This window comes from Carya illinoinensis, chromosome 9 (assembly GCF_018687715.1).
Source record: "Carya illinoinensis cultivar Pawnee chromosome 9, C.illinoinensisPawnee_v1, whole genome shotgun sequence".
Classification (NCBI taxonomy): Eukaryota; Viridiplantae; Streptophyta; class Magnoliopsida; order Fagales; family Juglandaceae; genus Carya; species Carya illinoinensis.
In genome coordinates this window covers 23,362,274-23,384,102 of record NC_056760.1, presented here as the reverse complement: position 1 = coordinate 23,384,102, position 21,829 = coordinate 23,362,274, and the positions used below count along the sequence as shown (strand labels likewise).

Below are 21,829 nucleotides of genomic sequence, written 5' to 3'. Positions count from 1 at the left end.
GTCAAAGCTAAAATCTGATGAGATAGAGTAGCAACTTGAGTTGAAAGGGCTGCTAACGGCTCCAATTCATGAATTCCAGCAACTTTTTAAGCCATAGTTCTTTCATTTGGCCATTGATAATTATTTGAGGTCATTTCTTCCAAAAGAAAAGTAGCACCCTTAGCTGTCTTTGACATCAAAGTTCCACCAGAAGCAACATCAACTATAGTTCGAGTTTGCCCATTTAACCCATTATAGAACATTTGAACTTGCAACCAATCTGGCAATCCATGTTGGGGGCAATATCGAATCAAATATTTATATCTTTCCCATGCTTCATAGAGTGACTCAAAATTATTTTACTTGAATTAACCAATCTCACTCCTGAGTTGAGCTGTTTTTGCAGGTGGAAAGAATTTAGCGAGAAACTTTTCAACCATGTCCCGCCAACTAGTGATGCTTCCCGGTTGTAGAGATTGTAGCCAACCTCTAGCCTTAACCCTCAAAGAAAAAGGAAACAATATCAGTCTAATAGTGTCTTTAGTAACACTATTAATTTTTACAGTATCGCAAATTTTCAAGAATATCGCCAAATGAATATTGGGATCATCAAGTGGCGATCCGCTGAATTAGGCTTGCTGCACCATGCTAATTAAGGCTGGTTTGAGCTCAAAGTTGTTGGCATTAATGGTCTGACGTCTTATACCCGAGTAGTTGTCATTCACAACTGGCCGTACATAATCCTTCAAGGTGCATGGCAGTGCATCATGTTGTTCGTCAGCTATGACTAGTATTTTATTTTTTCTTCGTGATCTAAAAGTTATTTCAATCTCCGGATCAAAATAATGTTATGAGATCTAGCACGACGCATCTAACGTCAAAAATACACCTGTAGAACAAAAAATAAAATATAAAAATAAATTAAAATAAAATTCTAAATTAAAACCAAGATTACTTTGTATCGATGTTGGCAAAAAATAAGAATAAATCAATTCCTAACAACAACGCCAAAAACTTAATTGGTGCAAAACTGCAAGTGCACAGTATCATAGTTTTATAGTAAAGTGATAAGAAAAGTATCGTCCTTAGTGATTTGTAACTTACTTTTGACAAATACCGAAATTATACTAATCTTGATTTTATCTAGAGAAGTCACTAAGATTTTTGTAATTGCACTTTAAAATAAAATCAATTAAAAGAAAAATACGTAAAGGAAAATACAAATAATATTCAAAGATCAAATTAATGAAAAATAAAACTTTTAGGAAATTGATTTCACCTAATTCCTCACTATACTTTACTCGTCTAACTAATTTAATTTAATTCTTTTTGTTTATTAGCAAATCTCTAATTAATCCAAAACCCTCTTTCGATAATCAATTGAAAATTATTCTTATTCATCATTTTACACATGAGTATGCAAATTAATAAAGTAAGAAAGCAATAAGACTAATGATTTAAATACGACATAGGTTCATACAAGTCTTTCAATCTCTATATTTACCTATACCGAAATATTCAAGATCTATCTTATAATTCCCTCTTTCGATAGCAAATCACAATATTAAAATCATCTAATTAATGGCTAGTTAATTAGAAGCAATAAACTCAGAATAAATCAGATCAACAAAGAAAGAATTGCTTTAAATCAGTATAGAAAATCAAGTATAGTTCGGAACTAGATTACATCGTTTTCTTAGAATAAATAAAATTTAATTCATGCTAAAAATTAAATTCAATATAAACGAATTCACCATAATTTTTTTGAATGAGAGAGTATCCTTAGATGATAGGCTTCTAAAAATTTGATCTTTATTTTCCTCAAATCTGAAATATAATTTAAATAATAAAAATGAAGCCTAAAATTAACAAAAATAAATAAAATTAATCTATAATTTAAAGTTAGGAAATGATAAAATATACTAAATTATGTAAATCATCAATTAATCACTATAACTAAATCACTATAGTTATAGTAGTTACTATACTTACTAATAGTGATACTATATACATTACATGAGTATTAGTATTACTATAACTAATATATTACTTATAATATACAATGTGTAGTATTAGTATTACTATAACTACTAGTGATTAGTATAACTATATAATACTACTAGTGTTACTTATATAAATACTTATGATATACTATACTTTTATCTAGCTCACTGTACATGCAAGCTAGCTCACTGGCTTGGTTGGAAGAACGATGTATTCACCTTCTAAACAGTTAATGACTCCATTGTTGCTTCTCTCTCTCCTTTTCCAAATATGCGTTTCCCAAGATACCATAACGCCGGACGAGCCTCTTAAAGACGGTGACACCCTCGTCTCCAACCGAGAAACGTTTGCACTTGGATTTTTCAGCTGGCCTGCCAATTCCAGCCGTCGCTACGTCCGGATTTGGTATAACAAAGTTCCAGTACAAACGGTTGTTTGGGTCGCTAACAGAGACAATCCGCTCGATGGCACCGCCGGTATCCTTTCCATCGACGGTCATAGAAACCTCGTCTTCACCGAGACAAACCGAAGCATCCCTATCTGGTCTACTAACGCTTCTGTTGTCTCCGCTAACCATTCCATGGCTCGGCTCTTGGACACCGGGAACCTCGTTTTGGTTCATCCACAAACCCAGCGCCATATATGGCAGAGCTTTGACTTTCCGACCGACACTTGGCTTCCGTTTATGAAACTCGGGCTCGATCGCCGGGCTGGGCTGAACGGGTCCCTGACATCTTGGAAGTCCAAGGATGACACGGGAACCGGCAACTGCACCTTAGCGATTGATCCAACCCGGTATCCGCAGCTGTTCTTATACGAGGGTGGGGCTCCTTTGTGGCGGGTCGGATCTTGGACCGGACAAAGATGGAGCGGCGTTCCCCAAATGACACCGAATTTCATCTTCAACATCAGCTACGTGGATAATCAAGATGAGATCACCGTTGAAGACCGTCTCCTTGTACCTAACGTTTTCGCTATTGCGGTGGTGAAGCCGTGAAGGAACCTGGGGTCCTGGAGCGGTCTACTTGGCATGAGAACGGGTGGGTCACGTATTTTTCCGCCCCGAAAGAGAATTAACTACAAAAAATGCGGACCAAATAGTTACTGTCACCCGAACAACCCAGAAAAGTTCGAGTGCACGTGCTTGCCCGGGTTTGAACCCAAGTCAGTCCATGATTGGTTCCTGAGAGATGTGTCGGGCGGGTGCGTGAGGAATCAAGGAGTGTTCACGTGCAACAGCGGAGAAGGGTTCGTGAAGCTTGCGCGTGTGAAATTGCCGGATACCTCGATGGCACGTGTGGACATGAGTCTATCGTTGAAAGAGTGCAAGCAAGAGTGCCTGAAGAATTGTAATTGTACGGCATACACCCATGCAATTGAGACAAAGGGAGGGATTGGGTGCCTTACGTGGCACGGGAACTTGGTGGACATGAGAGTCTATTACAACGGAGGACAAGATTTATATCTACGCGTGGATGCTGCTACATTAGGTACTCCAATTTTATTACTTCTTTTTTTAACTTAAAACACGATCCATGTCCCATCTAAGTCTTAAGAAGATTCAGGTTCATGAATCGCGTATAAAGATTGAGTTTTCCACTCTTTTTTTTTATTTTTCTTAGCTCAATATGCAAAGAAGAATGGTCTTCTTCAAAATAAATGAAAGCTGGCGATTCTTGTGGTTTCTGTTGCAGTAATGCTACTTATTGTGGCTTCCATTGTGTATTGGTTCATAATGAGGAAGATAAAACATGATTTTTAAAGCGGTTTCTTCATTTCAAATATTTGTTTATTTTTAAGCCTATTGAACATAAAAGTACTGTACTTTCAAGAATTTTCCGGTTATTCTTTTCCTCCATTTGCTTCCTTTCTTTTAGGGTCTATCTTCAGTCAATTTCATTTTGTGAAGAATTCATAATTGCTTAAAATGTTGCACTTGAAAATTTCTAACTGCACTTGAAAATTTCTAACTGCATTTGACGACAGAGAAAAGGCAAAACAAGTGTACTTTTAGAGTTTCCTCTGCTGCTGCAAGCTTTGAAGAATCTTCAACTACAAGGGAGCTCGATGGAAGTACGAGAAATTCAGATTTACAATTCTTTGACCTAAGAATGATAGTTGCAGCCACGAATAACTTCTCTGTTTCTAACAAGCTAGGAGAAGGTGGTTTTGGATCAGTGTACAAGGTAATCTCCTTGAAAATGTATTGAAAACTGCATAAATTCAATTCATACGTGTGCGATGCATTAGTAATTCCATTCTGAATGTTTAAGGTTGAAATTGGTATTTGCTTTCAGGGTTGCTTATATGATGGAAGAAAAATAGCAGTGAAAAGACTATCGAAGTACTCTGGACAAGGCATAGAAGAGTTCAAGAATGAAGTTGCAATCATTGCTAAACTTCAACACGGGAACCGTGTGAGGATTATTGGTTATTGCGTTCAAGGAGAAGAAAAGATGTTAATCTATGAGTACTTGCCAGACAGAAGTTTGGACACTTTATTTTTTGGTATATCTTTTTTTCACATAAGCTTCTTCTTCTATTGTTCAGAATACCTACCAAGCAAATAATCTAAAGATCTTATCTCTTCATTCAGATGAAACAAAAAGGTCATTGTTAGATTGGGGCAAATGCTTCGAGATTATTTGTGGGATTGCTCGAGGGATCTTATATCTTCATCAAGACTCAAGATTAAGGATTATCCACAGAGATCTAAAAGCCAGCAATGTTTTGCTTGATAGTGCAATGCATCCAAAAATTGCAGATTTTGGTAAGGCTAGAATCGTTGGAGGGGAGTCAGGGGACCAAATTGAAGCAAATACAAATCGGGTTGTTGGAACATAGTAAGTGTGTTACAAATCAAGGATGCATTAATAGTACAAACCAAATTGGTTTTTGAGCAAAACATTAAACATATATTTTTAGTTATGTGATAATTTCATTACGTTGTTGCAGTGGTTATGTCTCCGGAGTATTTAATGCAAGGGGTATTTTCTGTGAAGTCAGATGTATACAGCTTTGGGGTTTTGTTGCTGGAGATCATTACTGGCAAAAGGAACAATACTTCTTATCATGATGATCCCCCCTCAAATTTGGTTGGACATGTGAGTACACGTGTATGCGAATAATTTGTCTTATGTTATTTAGACCTAAACATTCGAACATACTGTTGAATTGTAGGTTTGGGAGTTATGGAAGAAAGGCAAAGCCATGGAAATAGTTGATTCATCAATGGTTAGTGAAATTATCAAAGCACTTGGTATTTTATACTAAATAGATATTATCTATTTTAGTTGAAATAAAAATGACTTTTGTCCCCTGGAAAAAGGGATATTTCTTTCCTCATCGCCTACAATTTATAAATACTATTAATCGAAACAGATATGTGTGTGTGTAATTTATATTGGGAGTTAATTAAAATCGTGAAGCGTGAGATGTGATTTTGTTTATCTTATTTATATGAATTGGACATAAAACACTATTGATAATAAGTATTTTGAGGATACTCCAACTCAAATATAATAATCTGGATGAAAGTAATGATATTTACTTAGAATGATGTTACTATTAATCAAAACAGTCATAACCGTTATGTAGTTTCATACATTAAAATGTTTATTTCTTTTCAGTCATTTCCTTTCCTTGTATTTATTCATTTCATTCATTTCCTTTTCATTCTTTTCATTCACCAGTCCATTCATTTCATAAAAATCATTTAAAGCATTAATTAAACATAAATCTCAACATTTTGTTTAATGAAAATAAAGACAATAGATATTACGTATAATATCCATTCACATACATACAACTTAATACTTTGAGTGCATAAATTGGGGCTGGTCATTACATGCATATACCTTTGAACATTAATACTAAACATTGTTTTATAAAACATTCTTTCATTTCCTTCATTGCATAAAAGAATATTTTTTATAAAAGGTTTTCATATTTATTTCATATCATTTAGAAAACTCTACAAGAGCATGAATATAATACTTACTTGGACTTCATGCTATTCTCATATCATGAAATCCATTCATGTGCATTTCAAATGGAAACCTACATGCATACATGATCTCACATTATTCATTTTCTCAAGTGCAGAACTTAAACTTAGAATATACATAAACTACTTCTGACTTGGACTTCCTTCATCCAGACATACTCTTCTATCAATTTCCATCTTCTTTGTTTTCTTTTATCACAGTTCTTAATTCTAATTCAAGTTCTTATCCTTCTAAGCCATCCATATCGATGCATAACTCAGACTAGCCAAGTTACACATCTCAACCTTAGCCAGCATTTCCTCGCAACTTTAATCATGCATAATCTTAAGTCATCCTTGAGGCTTGACATCGCGTACTCATACTTAAGACAGACTATCCATTATATATGGCAAATCTGTTCGGCACATGTATCCAACCAGTTTATACATGAACCTCACCCATTTTACACCTAAAATCAACATATGATTTATATACTTCAATATTTATGCTAAATCAAGTTTATAGGCTATTTAATTATCCAAGTAAACGTATGTCTAATTAAAAATATTAATCACAACATAAATTAAAACAATACAATAGTTTCATAATATAATAAAAAAAATAAAATCCATTAAAAGTTGCTAACACCGATTATATATAAAATACACAAGCCCAAATTAAACTCCAAGCTCACATAAGACAGCCTGTAAAAATATGTTCTTATAGTTTTTCTAATAAACTCAAACCCAACCCGATTTAACGTAATAAACTCAAACCCTTTGAAAGGAAGAACAAAGAAATGGAGGTTTACCCAAGGAAAACAAAGAGCAAAGACACCGTGGGGAAGAACAGGAAATCCGTGTGACTACCATTCTAGGCGGCCAGACCGAGGTCATCCACGTCTACCTTCGTGCGTGGTGGGGGAGATTCGAGGCGGCGTGAGGGTAACGACGATGGAGCTGGGCTGAGTTGAACATTGATCCGCGCGACGGTGGATTGCAAGGTGCGGCGACGTCACTCAGCTTCTGCCATGCACGGGCTGAGACCACAACCTTGCTCTGCTTTGGCTACTAAAAACAGAGGCTTCGGTTCTCTATGCAAGTGGTTGGGCGACGGTGGAAGAACTTCGAGTTGAAGGAGCACGGTGGCCTGGGTTGGGTTGCTCTGTTTCTGGGAGTAAAATCAGAACTGTGCATGAAGGTGAGGGTGGCTGGTATGGGTTTCGTGTTGGCTGGGTAGTGGAGTTGCATCGTGGAGATGGTCTTGGTGGTTCTCAATGCAGGTCTAGGCCTCTGATGGTACATTGGTCCAGGGGTATCGCGACTGAGCTGAGCTATATCGACGGTGGTGGTAAGCGGAGGGGGGTGTTTCTCAATCCAAACGGCTTCTAAATCCTTGCCCCCCATTTTCACTCCAACTATAATATGTGTGCCATACTTCTCAACAAACCTGGAATTATCCAAACACAGCATAAGTTTGATACGTTCTTTACACTTAATACAATAGGATTATATCACACACTTTACAGATAAACTACACACAGATCGATGAGAACAAAGCTGAAAGCCATAAAACTCAGCTTCCCAATGCAGTAGGATCCCATGATGATGGTACAGCTTGTTTAACATGATCACGCAATACCACTTATGATTTTTCTAGTTTAATGTTGTACAGTGTGATGAAGACACCATCAAAAGCAAGGCTTTTAGTAGTGTTGGTAGCATATGAATTCAAATGCAGTATTGAAGTAGCCCGATGGGATTTTACCAGAAAGAGAGAGTTCCTTGTTAAACTGCTCTGACAATTAGAAGCATAAAACACTTTCTTAAAGCATTTAGAGGTTAAAGTGACAAGTGGAATCAGAGGACAATAGAACAAGACCTAATGATTGAGAAGAACGATAAACAGGTGAAATTCTTTCCGATCATTCTTTTTGTCAATTCTATTCCGAACATAGTCTTTGGCCACCAAACCTAGCTAGAATTTATTTTTCAGATATTTTCATTGACATGAACAATTTCATAGAGACCGAATTCAGTACAAGAAAGTGCAACTCATATATCTTCTTGTTAAGGTGTGTTTTCTAGCTGTCATTGTAACCGTTGTCTAACACCTACAAGAGGAGGAAGGAAAGGGTGGCTGGGAATGGATAGCCTTCGATGCCAATGTTAGCTATCGTGAGAGCTTAATCTCTGAGAACAGAGAGGAAGAGTCTTACTTGTCAAATACCTCGATCTCTTAACTTCATGCCACGGGCTTGCTTTTATTTGTGCCCTGTTCCTAAAAAAACCTCGCCCATTATGGTTATCATTCTCCTTGTCGAGATGGTGGGATATTGCATTTCATGCCGCCAACCATGCCAGGTACAGGGGTTCGACCTGGGGGGAGGCCACTCTCGGACGCATTTAATGTGTTTGCTTCTTCGGGGGACAAAATGCTAAGATGTCTTGGTTCCATTAATGCACTAGGATAGGAGACAGAGGTAGGCCATTAGCTAAGCCTCATGACTGCAGGCTTGCCCAAGGCTTTAACCCTGAGTTCTTTTGGCCCATTCCCCTTACCTCCCGTGGGCTCTGCTAGGTAGTGTGGGCATAACCTAAGAGTGCACAAATCACCATTCCAATTACCCCGCAAATTCCCTCCGCATTCCCTATGCGTTGGCGCGGAGGGAATTTAAACCTTTCCCACCTCCGTAATATGCCCGCACATCCGTATTTCTTCTTGCCTCGGGAATACGAGCAACAGTCGCCTCATCGTGTCCAATCACTCTTCCTACTAGGGTTTCCAACCATCTCCCTTACCCTATTTCCTCCCCTCTCTGGTTCCCGTCTTGACACTCACTCGACCTTTGTGTACTCTCCCTTCTAACTCCTCTTGCTTCGCTGCCCAGGTTGTACTACCTTTATCCTAGGTATCTCCCATGGCTTCAAGAAATGCCTCTCGTGACAAACCTCTATCATTCAATGGGTCTGCCCTTGGTGACTTGCCGATGACATACTCTATCAAGGAATCGATGGTTTTGGAGTTTCCCAAGGTTGGCCGCGCCACTGCTGACTCAGCGGGGGACTCCGAGAAAGTGGCTCTGTACACCAATGCGTTTTCCCATGGGCTCAACGAGTGGCTCCCTACCTCGTGCGTTTCCAAGCGCCCTTTGAAGGGCACCTCCTCTACAATGACAAAGAGACCCTACACGGAGGAAGGGATCTCATCTACGGACCTGGCAGGGATAGGTGGCGGGCTGAGTCCTTCTAGCGCGTCCTTCTCAGGGTTGCCCTCCGCATCTTCCTCTTCTTGAAGTGCCTCTTCCACTTCATCTAGTGACTCGAGGGCCTCTACCTAGAATTTAGACAACGAGGCACTACAAGTCACCTTCTTCTAAGCCTTAGCAAAGACAGGCTTTGGGCCTCTACCGGCTCCCCATGTTGAGCATCCAGAGGCGCTCGAGTGTCCTGACTTGTAGGTCCCGCCAATGTTAACATGTGGAGAAAATGGTTTGCACCCCCCACCACTGGCACCGTGCATCCTGAGGTTCTTTTCCACAACAACCCAGTGACGCTTAGATTGGACAAATCTTCACCTTTATCTGGGAGTCCTCTAGCCACTATACCCCTCTTACAAGTGAAATTGATGTGAGGTCTCGCCCGGCCTGCTCTGCTGGGGGTGACCAAAGGTAGGGGCTAACCGGAGTAGGAGGAGGGCCCGGGGCTTTGCCCTAGTGGGAGCCCAATATCCTGAGGTGAAGAAGAGGCATCGCCATCTTGTCTCATCCCGTTGGGACATCTGTAGGGAATGCTCGGTCCGAGGCAGTTAGGGTAATGATAGCCCAGGTCAACAACATCTTTTCCTTCCTTTATTTTCTCCTTCTTGTGACTTTGCCCACATGTATTAGCATCCTAACTAATCTTTTGTTGGTAGGCCATTAAGGTGCTGGCAGCCTGGGAGGTGGAGAACCAAGTTTGCCTCAGGGTTACGTTTGAATGAGCAGAGAGAGCTACAATGAAGTTATGGATGAGAACCGGCTTTTCTGATAACTTGCCAAGGACCAGTGCAAGGTGCAATCTGACCTCTGGGCCAAGATGAAGGCAATGAGGCGGGAAATCTACTGCCTTTGATTTGTTGCATCTGCCGTTGTTGAGGTGAGGGGGCTAGAGTACTCGTGGTTGCGTCGTCTTGAAGAAAAGGTGGTGAGGCTGGGAAGCCCTATGAAGAGCATGTCTCTATCCTAGCAAAGGCAACAGAAGTTAACCATAATTTGCATGTGCGCTCGGACTTGACCACTCTGGAAGGTGAGGGAGGAGTGGAGCACTTGGGAGAGGTGTTTTCCCCTTTTCATCAAGGCACAAGTGTGGGGCATCGGCCTTAAGGGCCAAACGAGATCTGGATCGACCGCTCTGGAAGGCTAGGGGCACCACTTGGAAGAGGTGTCCCCCCCTGTTGTTGTGGCACTAGCATGGGGGATCAACCTTAAGGCTAGGCAGGATCTGGATCCACCACTCTGGAGGGTGAGGGGAGGAGAGGTGTTCCCCACTTTTGTTGCCGTGGTGCGAGTGTAAAGCATCAACCTTAAGGGCCAGGTAGTATCTGGATCGACTGCTTTGGAGGGCGTGTGCAATGTGGGGCACTTGGGAGACGTGTTCTCCCCCTTTTGTTGCCGACGCGTGAGTGCGGGGCATTGCTCATAAATGCTAGGCGAGATTTGGATCAACTGCTCTAGAGGGCAAAGGGGGAGTGGAGCACTTGGGAGAGGTGTTCCCCCCATTTTGTGTAACACCCTGGTCCCCCAAGGTCGGAGAGTTAACTAACTGTAACTTAAACTCACGTTTCAATAAAATACTTACACGCTCCAAAATACACAATCTTCAAAACATATTACAGTCTTTTACTAAAACCTCCATTACTCATAAAAACCTCAAATGCTTAAACCACTATGCTTAAAAGTCATCCCACCCTTGCGCCATAATTCTAATCCTTAGTTGAAATATTTATAATCATCTGAAAAATGTTACGGAGATAAGGGGTGAGTTATCAATAACTCATTAAGCAGAGGACATATATTAGTATATAAACATGAACATTTACAAAGATCAGAATGCAGAATAGAACATTTTCCTTTTCATTTTCAGAGTTCAGAAGCAAAAACATGTTATAAGAAATTAAAGCGAAGTTTTAGAAATATTCATATTCAAAAGTTCTTTGGAATAACGTATCTAAGTCATCATCATCATCATCATCATATCAAATTAGAGCCCATGTTTTACCCCATGGTAGGGGTGTGCATCTGCGGATACCCAAGCAGGTGCATATAAGAACTGAAACAGATTACCACTATTCTTTCCCGTGGCTCCAAGTCTCCTAAATTTTCTTTGATGTTATCACTAACCATCTATGTTGATCTCCCTCTCTAATTGAATCAATTGCTTCCCCTTCAATTCTCCCTATGTCCATGTGTGCATGCATCACAAATACTCCATGTAATTAATTCAGCAGACCTTCAGTTATTATTTAATAAATAGAACCTTTATAAAAAAAATTTAGTTGAATAATTTGATAACCTATCCTCTAGTCTCCTTTATTTCTATGCAACAATGAAAAACATCACAAACTTTGCTCTTCTGAGAAAAGCTAGCACTATGCTCCTATACTCTTATGATAAAAGCCTGCACTCTGCAAAAATATCCTCATAGCCTCAATTACTGCATTACACATTTTCATGTACCAAACTCAAACTGAGGATAATCGTACACTATGCAGTCCAAACTCAAACTCCAATCTGAACTTAACATCTATAAGACCAATTAATTTCTTCTGATAAAAGCTTGCACTATGCAGAAAAATACTCACGGCCCCATTTGCTGCATTTTTCAACCAACATAGCAACCATCGACATTCCCAAGTTAAACCAATCCAATTAATTATCAATTTTGATAAACTTCCGCATCAATATCATCCCTGAAATCTAATTTCCACAGCAAGTTATCACACAGCATACCATAGTTAACACAAACATACAAGAGGTATATTATGCAATGAATGCATAGACATGGACTTAACTTATAACTGGGACAGAACTGAGATTCATGCTTTGACCATTCTTTCACTTATAATAGAGACTTAGCTTTGTTGGAAAAACATACTTTCATCATACTTTCATATCTTAGTTAATCATGTGATTTGGAATATATCATATCATATCAAATAATTCACATCATGTGATCCATAACATATCATGTAGGCATGTGGCCTCGTTCTTATAACACTTGTGGACACATCATAGCTCCCCTATGCACAGCGTGTTCCTGCTAGTTACCACACCACCAACGGTCCGTATAACATGGTGAATACATCTTAAATATATTCATATCATAGTAATACAACAGTAATTTGTCAAGTTACTTGCCATAGTCAGGCACCCACTAGCGTTAGGTGCTACCTCGCTCTGGCATCCTTTAAAAATATTCCATTCGAGGCACGCCAACGGTTCTTTGTCGACCCAAGGTTTACCAACCCATTCTTAAGCACTCCAGAGTGGACAGAGGAGTTCTATTAGGACATTCCCCCGTCCTAGCATTTGGGGTAGTGATAAAACTTTTCTTTAAAAATATTACTTTATTTCCAAAACTCTTTTTGTTCTTGAAAACATTTTTCTTTAAAAATCACTCTTTCCAAATGCATATAACATGAGACTTAAGATATACATTCTTATACTTGACATATGATTCATGAAATGCCGTGCAAGAAATAACCAAGCATAACATGTTTGATTCATGGCATGATAACATAGAACACATGAGATACCAAAATACATACATGGAACTATGAAATTAAGCCTTGGCTGAAACATACATTCATAAGATCATGAAAGATCATCACTTAAACATGTTTCAAACTTCATCCAAGATACTTAGAATTCATGATATAGTAAAACAAGACATGAAATCATGGCATTTGAACAAGATCCGAATCACTCAAGACATGGTAAGACCGAATCATCAAAAGTCTTAAAACCTCAATCTCGTTTTCCTCAAATCTGAAACATGTAAGGCATCTTATTACTATTTTTCCATCATAAACTGATTCATGTTAATCATTCCGTATTCATATTTCAAGTTCATGTAAGAGTATTCAATCAAGCAAATAAGAATAGCAACCATTGTAATAGAAACAAACCAAGGATTTACACAAAAGTATACATGTATTAACAAGAAGTAAGTTCAATGGATACGTACAAAAATTCACATAAATAAATTAATAGCAAGCTATAAATCAACGTGTCACCAGTTAGAATGAAGGTTCTAAAAACCCTAATTCGTGACTCTCAAGTGTGTGTGGTTTCTAGGGTCTTCACTAGGTTCAAACAAAACTTAGACCATTCGGCCTCTAGGGTTTTGAGTCAAGAAATCCCTCGTTTCACTCCTAGATTTGAACCAAACTTAAAATGAGACAAGAACATATACTGAGGATTGAAAATAGGAAGAATAGAAACCTTCCATCTTACGTATGTGCTTCATCACCTTTTAACTCTTTTGAGATTTAGATCTCATCTTTGAGTTAGAATGATGAAGAGTGAGTATAAAGAACTAAGAAAACTGAGCCTTACCTAGGTTTTCTTCTTGAAGATGTCGAAATCTTCCCCTTGGATGAACTTTCCTAGTTTGGTTGAAGAGAAAATGCAAGAAAGTGTAAGGGTCTTCAAGTGTATGGGTGGATTTGATTTAGAGAGGATGAACATCCATACAAGTTCCAAAAATGGCAAGAAGAAAAGCCCTTAGGCGTGTTCTCCTTCCTTTTTATATACTTGGTCCCTTCATCTCCTTTTTCCTTCAAGGGTACTTAGGTAAAACAACTTCATGACACTTCCTTTCCCAACAAGCAACTCTTGGTATGAAAGACAAGTGGCATAGGCATGTGCTTTGCCCATGGCCTTCCATCACCTTTTCATTTCCCTCCATTTTGTTGCTTCATCTTCCTAAGATGACTTCTCATGTGCTATTGGTTCATTTTTGAAACAACATGACAAGTGGCAAGCAAGGGTTAAACTTGGACTAGTAGTGGCAGGAAATTCAAGGGTAAATCAGTCCATCACACAAATGTCTCTTCTTCAAATCTTCTAGAAACCATGGCATGTTGGACACTTGGCAAAATCTGAAAACATTTTGAGTGTTAGCTAAGAAATTCGTAACCCCCTCATGTACCCTTAGTTTCCCTAGACATTTCTCCTTGGAACTCCATTTTTATCTTCCCTAGGCTCCCTTTTCTAGAAGCATCATCATAGGAACTCGATTTTGGGCCAATTGGGAGGATCTAGGCATGTGGGGAAGACAAATCCGAAAATCCCTTGGTCTTCCCTCGGTCATCTTGTCACTTAGTTCTTCTAGAAGCTCCATGCATATAGGACAAGTGTCAATCCCACTAGGGTAGGCGTGCAAGACATCCCTTGGCTTTCCCTACACTTCTCTCTTCCCCTTAGTCCTCTATCAAGTCCAAATACATAGTGTCTTGCATGTACGACACATGGAACCATTGACAAAGGCTTGGGTCATGAGCTTGGATTCCTTGTTGGGGCCAAAATTCATGAAGGATTTTAGGGTTAGCTTTCTTTCTTGGGCTCAAGTTTCTCTACTAAACTTCTAAGGTCTCATCTTAAGCCAAAATACTAAGGTCCTAAAATACTATAGCTTTTTAAAATAAAACATAATCCATGCTCTACTAGGTTTGGGTTATCACATATATAAAAACATGTAAATGGCCAATGACTTAATGAAAGGGCCTACCAGCAAAATGGGCATATTGCAATGCCAGATCGATCCCATTGGTAGTGCACGCGGTGGCGTCATCCTAATAGAAGGATTTTCTAACCTGTGGCCACGGGTGAAGATCAGGTCCAAAAAATCTCTAACCCTAACACACAAGATGTAATAGTGTGTACTGGCCAAAGGAAAGTGAAAACCTTAAGTTAAATGTTTAATGTAAATGCTTTATGCTAGTTAAATGTTTTAATTTGTATGTGCTTTTAAAAAAATAAATGATAGATGAGATATAATATTTTAACTATTTGGTGTATTACTTACTAAGTATTAGACTCACTTTTGTGTTAATGTTTTAAATGTCCAAGAAATTAAGAAGAAAGAACTGTGGAGCAAGACATCGGTAGGGAGGGGAAGTGAGACGCCTAGCCCTTGCTTTAGATATGGATGGGTCTTTATTCTTGTTATTGTGATATTGAAAACTGTGTTATTTTAAAATTAAAAATAATGTTTTAGGAGATGATTTTTGCTTTTAGATTTTGAAATTTATGGAACTATTTTCTATTAAATAAACATGTTTTGTAACATTGAAATATAATAGAAATGGAAAGGTCCTTTTCTTTTCCAAGTTTTTTCTAGTCAGGATACTGGTTCTTTCTCTATAAACTGTTATTTAAATTAGGATGAAACGTAGCATTTCATCCCATGTTCGGGGTGGGGTGTTACAGTGTGTGTGTGTGTATGGATCTTAATTAGTATTCTGGTTTGTGAAAAATAAAATCATGTATGCATGATAAGGTTGGTGAATTTAATTTTTATAAGTTCATTCATAATTTAGAAAAATGTAACTATAAAATTATGAATATATAATAATGTATATAGTTCCCTGATGAGTTTAAGCTTGATTCCTAAACGAGAAAAAATTAAACAAATCTACTGTTATTAAGGTTTAAGTAGGAGAGGCCAACCAAATCAGTGGTGGCAATGGATCCGTAGGACGTTCTAGGAAGATGGACGCGTGCTCTCGTGGATGAATTTTGAGGATGAACTCTGGGCTCGCTTCGGGCCTTTAGAGTGCGAAGATTTTGACGAAGCCCTTTCAAGGGTCAGATAGACTGGTTCCTTGCCTAAATACCAGAGGGAATTTGAACGCTTGGGCAATTGAGTTAGAGGATGGACACAAAAGGCTCTTGTGGGAACATTCATGGGTGGTTTACAAACGGACATTTTGAACGAGATTCGAATGTTTAAACCACAGGCATTGAAAGATGCCATCAGCTTTGCACGCATGAGAGATGACCAACTAGCAAGACAATGGAGGTTCATACGACCTCCACCTCCGATGCGAGCTCCCCTAGCTCTTCCTCTAGTAAATCGAACGACACTAGCACACTACAAGAAATCGGGCATTTTCCAGTGATTTTATTTTTGTTGAAAATAAAATCGCTGCAATAGCATATTAAAAGCAGCGATTTGAGGACGCTGCATACTTTTAAAACAGTAATTTTCTTTTATGACTATTTGCAACAATTTTTTACTTATTACAACGAAAATTATTGCTGCAAAAAAAGAGCCCGTTCATTGCCGAAAATTGCAACGCTTTTTAGTGTTATTGCAACGATTTTTTCCATCTGAGTTAGGAAAATGATTTTGTAGCTCTATATTGTTCGTTACTACAACTCATGGCCGCGCCAAACACCTTATTTCACTTTTATATTTCCCCCCAAGTTTTTTTTCCCTCACGTTTGCTCACTCCGACCGATTTGCAACAGTTCTGCTTCACTTCGACCCATTCCCATCAAGCTTCGTCGTAGCTCAATCCACCCCAATGAAAACCTAGTTCCCTTGCGTTCTTGAGTGGCTTGAGCTCCTTCACCTCTAGCCACTTTCCAACAATTTCTCACATTAATATTTCGTTCCATTTTCAGCGCTATTTTCGTTCAAATTTTTCAAAGAAGATTTTGACCTCCCAATCGTAAACCCTAGTGTGCACACGTCCTTCCATTTTATTTGGTTGTGGTCTCCGTTTGGGAAGCTGAATGACTACGTTTCCACCTTTGCTGGAATAGACGATTCCATGCCTCCATTTCTAGTCCGAAGTGCCTAGTCCTCTATTTTCCAGAATGATCAAATGAGGCTCCAGGTATCTTCTATTTCTTGTGAATTTATGAAACCCCTTTACGAGTAGGTTGCATTACAAATGTTGTCATTTTTCAGATGTACACTTGTATTTTTTGCAACGTGATGTGAAACTGATGTGCATGTGCGTGTGTTTGAGGTATATTGGTTGTGAAGCTGCCTCTTGTGTTTGGAGGAAAGGTTGTGTGTATTAGATAATTAATAGCATTAAGCAAATAGAACTTCTTGGTTCTGAACCAGAAGCAATGATTTTAACAACAATACCAAGAAAAGGTGTTTGGAACAATTTTTATTTGTGGCTGGGTTTCCAGCGTCATTTTTTCCCAGGATTGTATGATAGAAAATTATCCATAATATAGATACATTATATTTTTAACATCAAAATATTGAACTGAAATGCTGAAAAGAAAAATAATCACATTTGCAAGTTGTGCCATTTATGTTGCAGAATGTTCCTTTCTCCATCTCATGATTGGTGGGATTTGGTCTTGTTTTCCCAACTTATTTATGTAATTAACTTATTTAAAATATACAAAGGCCAAGCAAATAAATGCTGAAATTAATAAATCGTAGAAAGCCCCAACTTCGTGCCAAGAAGATCAAACTGCCATACTCTATAAATAAGATAGGAGCATCTTGTTGTGGTCTGGGTGTTAGGCTGCTCTAAATACTTACAAATATTTATTAACTGAAGAGTTTGAGTGATGTTTTAAACTAGAATAACATGTATCCTTCTGCCCCCACTATGGGCATCTCTTTCAATCAATATGAAGATGAAGTGCATGATATTATATGCACTTGTACCATACAGGCCTGATTATGGCTTTCCTAATTAATTGCACCAAAAACTATTCAGGTTAGAGTGTAACAGTCAAAATTATTGCGAAGCCTCATAAAGCCTAGAACCTTTGATTATCACACCTCAATTATGGCAAAACTTAACCCACTTATTGTTGCAAAGACAACACACATAGTTTAAGTATATCAATGCACGTTTTTACTATGGCCTAACCTCTTTTCATATTGACATTCAGTGTGCTATAGATTTAGTCTGAATAAATTAACATTACAACTTCTCTGGTGCATAAACTAATTCTTGTATAAACTCATTATCTATTTAATCATTTTAATTATAGGGTAGCTGGGGTGAACATCAATCATCTCTAATCTCTTCAAAAAACAAGCGAACTTTTAGGATTTGAATTTGTGAGGGGGTAACTTTTGCAAATTTTGGTTTATTAACAGCTTTTAAGTTGTCCAAATTATGCCTTTTGATCTAAATTGAAGACCTCCTCAATTTAGAGCAAAAAGCATGCACTTGATCTGGACTTAAATTCTTGAGTAAGAATATATTTTGGTTTGTTTCTAAGTACCTAATTAGTAAATGTAATTATTAGTACTCCATTAAAGTTACAAGAGTTGGCATGCATCTTGTGCATACTTAAAACCTAACTAGCTGACTTTCCGGTTATTTATTTCCCTATCCCTTGGTGAAGTTTGGTTGTATGCTTTGTGTTGTAATTCAAAGTTTGATTTGTAAGAGGTTTTTTCTGATGGTTTCTTGTTTGTTTTCTGTTAAGTAAACTCTGTGTGTATATCAACATTACCAATTTTCTGTGTGTTTGCAGACATCATATAAATATGGCTTTACTCACATTGTCCCCTCTCCCATATCTCCCAAAACAATCTTTCCATCAATTAACTCTTCCATGAGCCTCTGTCTTCCGATCAACTACCTAAAGGCAAAAGTATTAATTGCTGCTATTTATTGATGCTATGTTCTAGTTGTTCTGCTTTTGTGGTAAACACAACTTAAAAGTGGGATAAAGGGAGATTTTACATGATGGTGTTGTTGTAGATAGGGCTGTTCAACTGGCCCGGAATTTATCTGGCCCGGCCCAGAATCCGGTTATAAATCCGGTATAACCGGATTCCGGTTCCGGTTTTCAGCCCGGGTCAAATCCGAGTCGGCATTCGGATTTGAAAAATCGGATTAATCCGGTCTGGGTACCAGATTTTAAATCTGGATCCGGGTTTAAAACTCGGTACCCAGGTGTTATAAACTAAAGAAACAAAACCCTAGCCGTGCCCCCCCCCCCCATTTCAGATTTCCCCCCCTCTCTCAGTCTCTGCTTTGCCATGTGATCTCCTTTGCCTCCCTCCCCCAGTTTCCTCTCTCTCTCTCTCTCTCTCTCTCTCTCTCTCTCTCTCTCTCTCTCTCTTCAAGCGCTAGCGCTTTTGTCTTGTCCGGAACCCAAATTTGATCGCGCAGCGTTATCTCCTTTTGATCGCGCGGCTTGCCAAACGTTGGAAGTGCTTTCGGATCCAAGGTTTCCGTTTGGGTATGTTTTCTTTCTTCCCTCTTGTGTTCTCTATTTGTTGATTTTGTGTTTTTTTTTTTTTTTTTTTTTTTTTTTTTTTTTTTTTTTTATGAGAATCTTTGAATGTTTGAGTATTTTTATGTAGATTTGTTTGAATGTTTGAGTATTTTTATGTAGATTTGTTCTCATGCACAACAAATTTCAGGATTAGGGTTTCACCAGTCGGCACTTCCTCTCTGCTTCCAGCTCTCGATCCCTTTGCTATAGTCAAGGAAACTGCCACTCAGCCACCATGGGGTGAGTATTTTACCTTTCTCTTAACTATTTTCTTGCCGAAATTTCTCGACAATCTTCACTAGTTTTTTTTTTCTTATATTATTCCTGCATCTTTTTAGTTATGGTTCTTTATTGTTGGGTTGAAGGTACTCAGTAAATTGAAATAAAGCATATAGCGCGTTACCTTTGCGTTCTAAGCAACCAAAAATTTATTTAGATTGTATTTTTATCTCTTTTTTTTATTTAACTTTGTAGATAGTTGTTTTTTAGTTTTTTATTTAACTATAAATTACTTTATTAAGGGATTTTTCTTCTTATATATTGCCCTTTTTTTTTTTTCCCTCTGTTTGGGTTTTCTAGAAATAGAGGTGAGTTCAATGATGCCAAGAACTATAATTTTTTACCATTGTTGTTTAAGAACAGAAAATGAAAGGGACAATGACCTGTTTAAATAAGTGTAATTCTGCTGGTTTTGATTTTTTTTTTTTTTAAAAAGGGTATAGTTGTTATGGTGGTTGCTGGGATTTTTTTTTTTTTTTTAAATGTATTAGATGAGTTAGTGGCATTGTTTATTGATTATACTCACCATAGCAGACTTGGGTAATGGTTTTTTTTTTTTTGTTTTCCTTTTTAGTTTGGAAACAATTTGGATTAGCGCAATGCATTCTTTGGAGAGACATTTTTTATGCTTCCATTTGCTGTTTTGGGTTTTGTGATTAAGCCTTTACAATTAAAAAGGGAAAATTTTCTTATGGTTTGGATACTTCTAGTCCATGTTAACATTTACACAAAGGGTATAAACACAAACAGGGGCCAATAATCAACAGGTCCATATCTATTTAAAAGGAGAAATTTGCTGTGTTTGGGTGTAGAATTCTTCCTATTTTTTTCACCATGTATCATACAGTAAGTACTCTAAACTAGTTCTTTCTTCTCTGTTTTTGCATCTGTATGGTCTGATTGGTTTAATTTGCTGATGAAAACTGAATTCCCGATTGTGTATAATGGTTTTTTCCCTTACACTTATTAAAAAAAGAAAACCACACAAATTTATTTTTAGTGGCATGTATCATACATGACACGAGTAGATTCAATTGTGTAACAAGGCTGTCCAATTGATTGGCTTGATAACCTATTCAATTGTGTAATTTTCTGCTACATGATGTGTTTAGAAAACAGATATTATCCAATATATATTGTAGTTGCTCTGTATCTGGAGATCCTTCTCTTACTCTTTCCTACCAGCCTATATTTGATTAGGAAATACACTAATCCTCATCTGCAGCATACTTGAAAAGGTAAAAATGGTAGCCTACAGGAGCTGGATTTGCTCCCTTTAAGATTCATTTCTGATAGAAAAAGGTCTAATCCCACCAGTAATATTGTTCAACATGATCATAGAATCAGTTCGATTATACCAATCGGTAATATTTTTAATATGATTTCCTTTGTGGTAGTAAATGATCTCTCTTTGCATTTTTACGTTATGTGGTTATAACTTTTTAAACCCTTATGTTAATCATTTCAAAAGTGGTGGCTTGTTTCTGTTTTTCTTTTGATGAACTACAGGTGGATAGCAGATCAAAATGGGACTATTTTCATGATGATAGCAAATCAAAGTCCTTCTGCGGTGATGTAGTAAATTAGTTCATGTTTGTTGTTGTGCATTGGAGTTTAATTAAAACAATGTATGTGTTTTGTATTGTTCTAAGCAAATTTGTTCAGACAATGTAATATGTAGTGGGTTTTTTTTTTTTTTTTTTAACATGCATTTAGTTATAAAGTTCATTAGTTGTTTATAGCCTTAGCTATTCTTAACATAAATCTAGTTTTTCATTTTGATATTTTTAATCATTATGGACAATGATAAATATAGAGTTTTATATAACAAACATTTTTTGCTTTTCAACATTATTTCTTGAAAAAGTTGTAATAAAATATAGGATTTTTTATAAAAATATTTTCCTGCAAAATCAATAATAACATACAGACCTTTAAAAAAAAAAAAAACGGGTTTAACCCGGAATCCGGTTTTTTTAAAACCCGGATACATCCGGGTTTCGGATCGGATTTGACCCGGCTTAACCTAGGCCGGGTTCCGGCCCGGATTTGAGACCCAGGTTCCCGGGTTGGAACCCGGATGAACAATCCTAGCTGTAGGAAGAGAGACCATTTTTGTTACAAATATATGGTTGTGTTATTATTTGCTGTTATTTATTGATGATATGTTCTAGTTGCAAGTTGTAAACTGCATGCTAGGATTTTCTGGGTAACTTAAATTTGCAAGCCACTCTAGCTGAATCCAAGCTTTTTGGGGTTCTTATGTTACAAACATTAGAGATTTTAAACCTAATCATCATCTATGCACTCTAAAGAGAGC

At 37.8% G+C, this 21,829-nt stretch overlaps 1 protein-coding gene, 1 non-coding gene and 1 pseudogene across 2 annotated transcripts; all 3 read left to right on the top strand.

Moving 5' to 3' along the window:
- The first annotated feature begins 264 nt into the window (after positions 1-264).
- On the top strand, positions 265-371 carry LOC122277952. The gene has a single exon (XR_006229254.1). It is a non-coding gene; the product is annotated as a small nucleolar RNA R71 (small nucleolar RNA).
- Positions 372-2,155: 1,784 nt separating this feature from the next.
- On the top strand, positions 2,156-2,980 carry LOC122275739 (G-type lectin S-receptor-like serine/threonine-protein kinase At1g11410). Its single transcript, XM_043084950.1, has one exon. The coding sequence runs from the start codon at positions 2,192-2,194 to the stop codon at positions 2,978-2,980; it is 789 nt and encodes a 262-aa protein (XP_042940884.1). The 5' UTR covers positions 2,156-2,191.
- A 33-nt stretch (positions 2,981-3,013) lies between these two features.
- Positions 3,014-21,233, top strand: LOC122275738 (annotated as a pseudogene).
- The last annotated feature ends 596 nt before the right edge of the window (positions 21,234-21,829 follow it).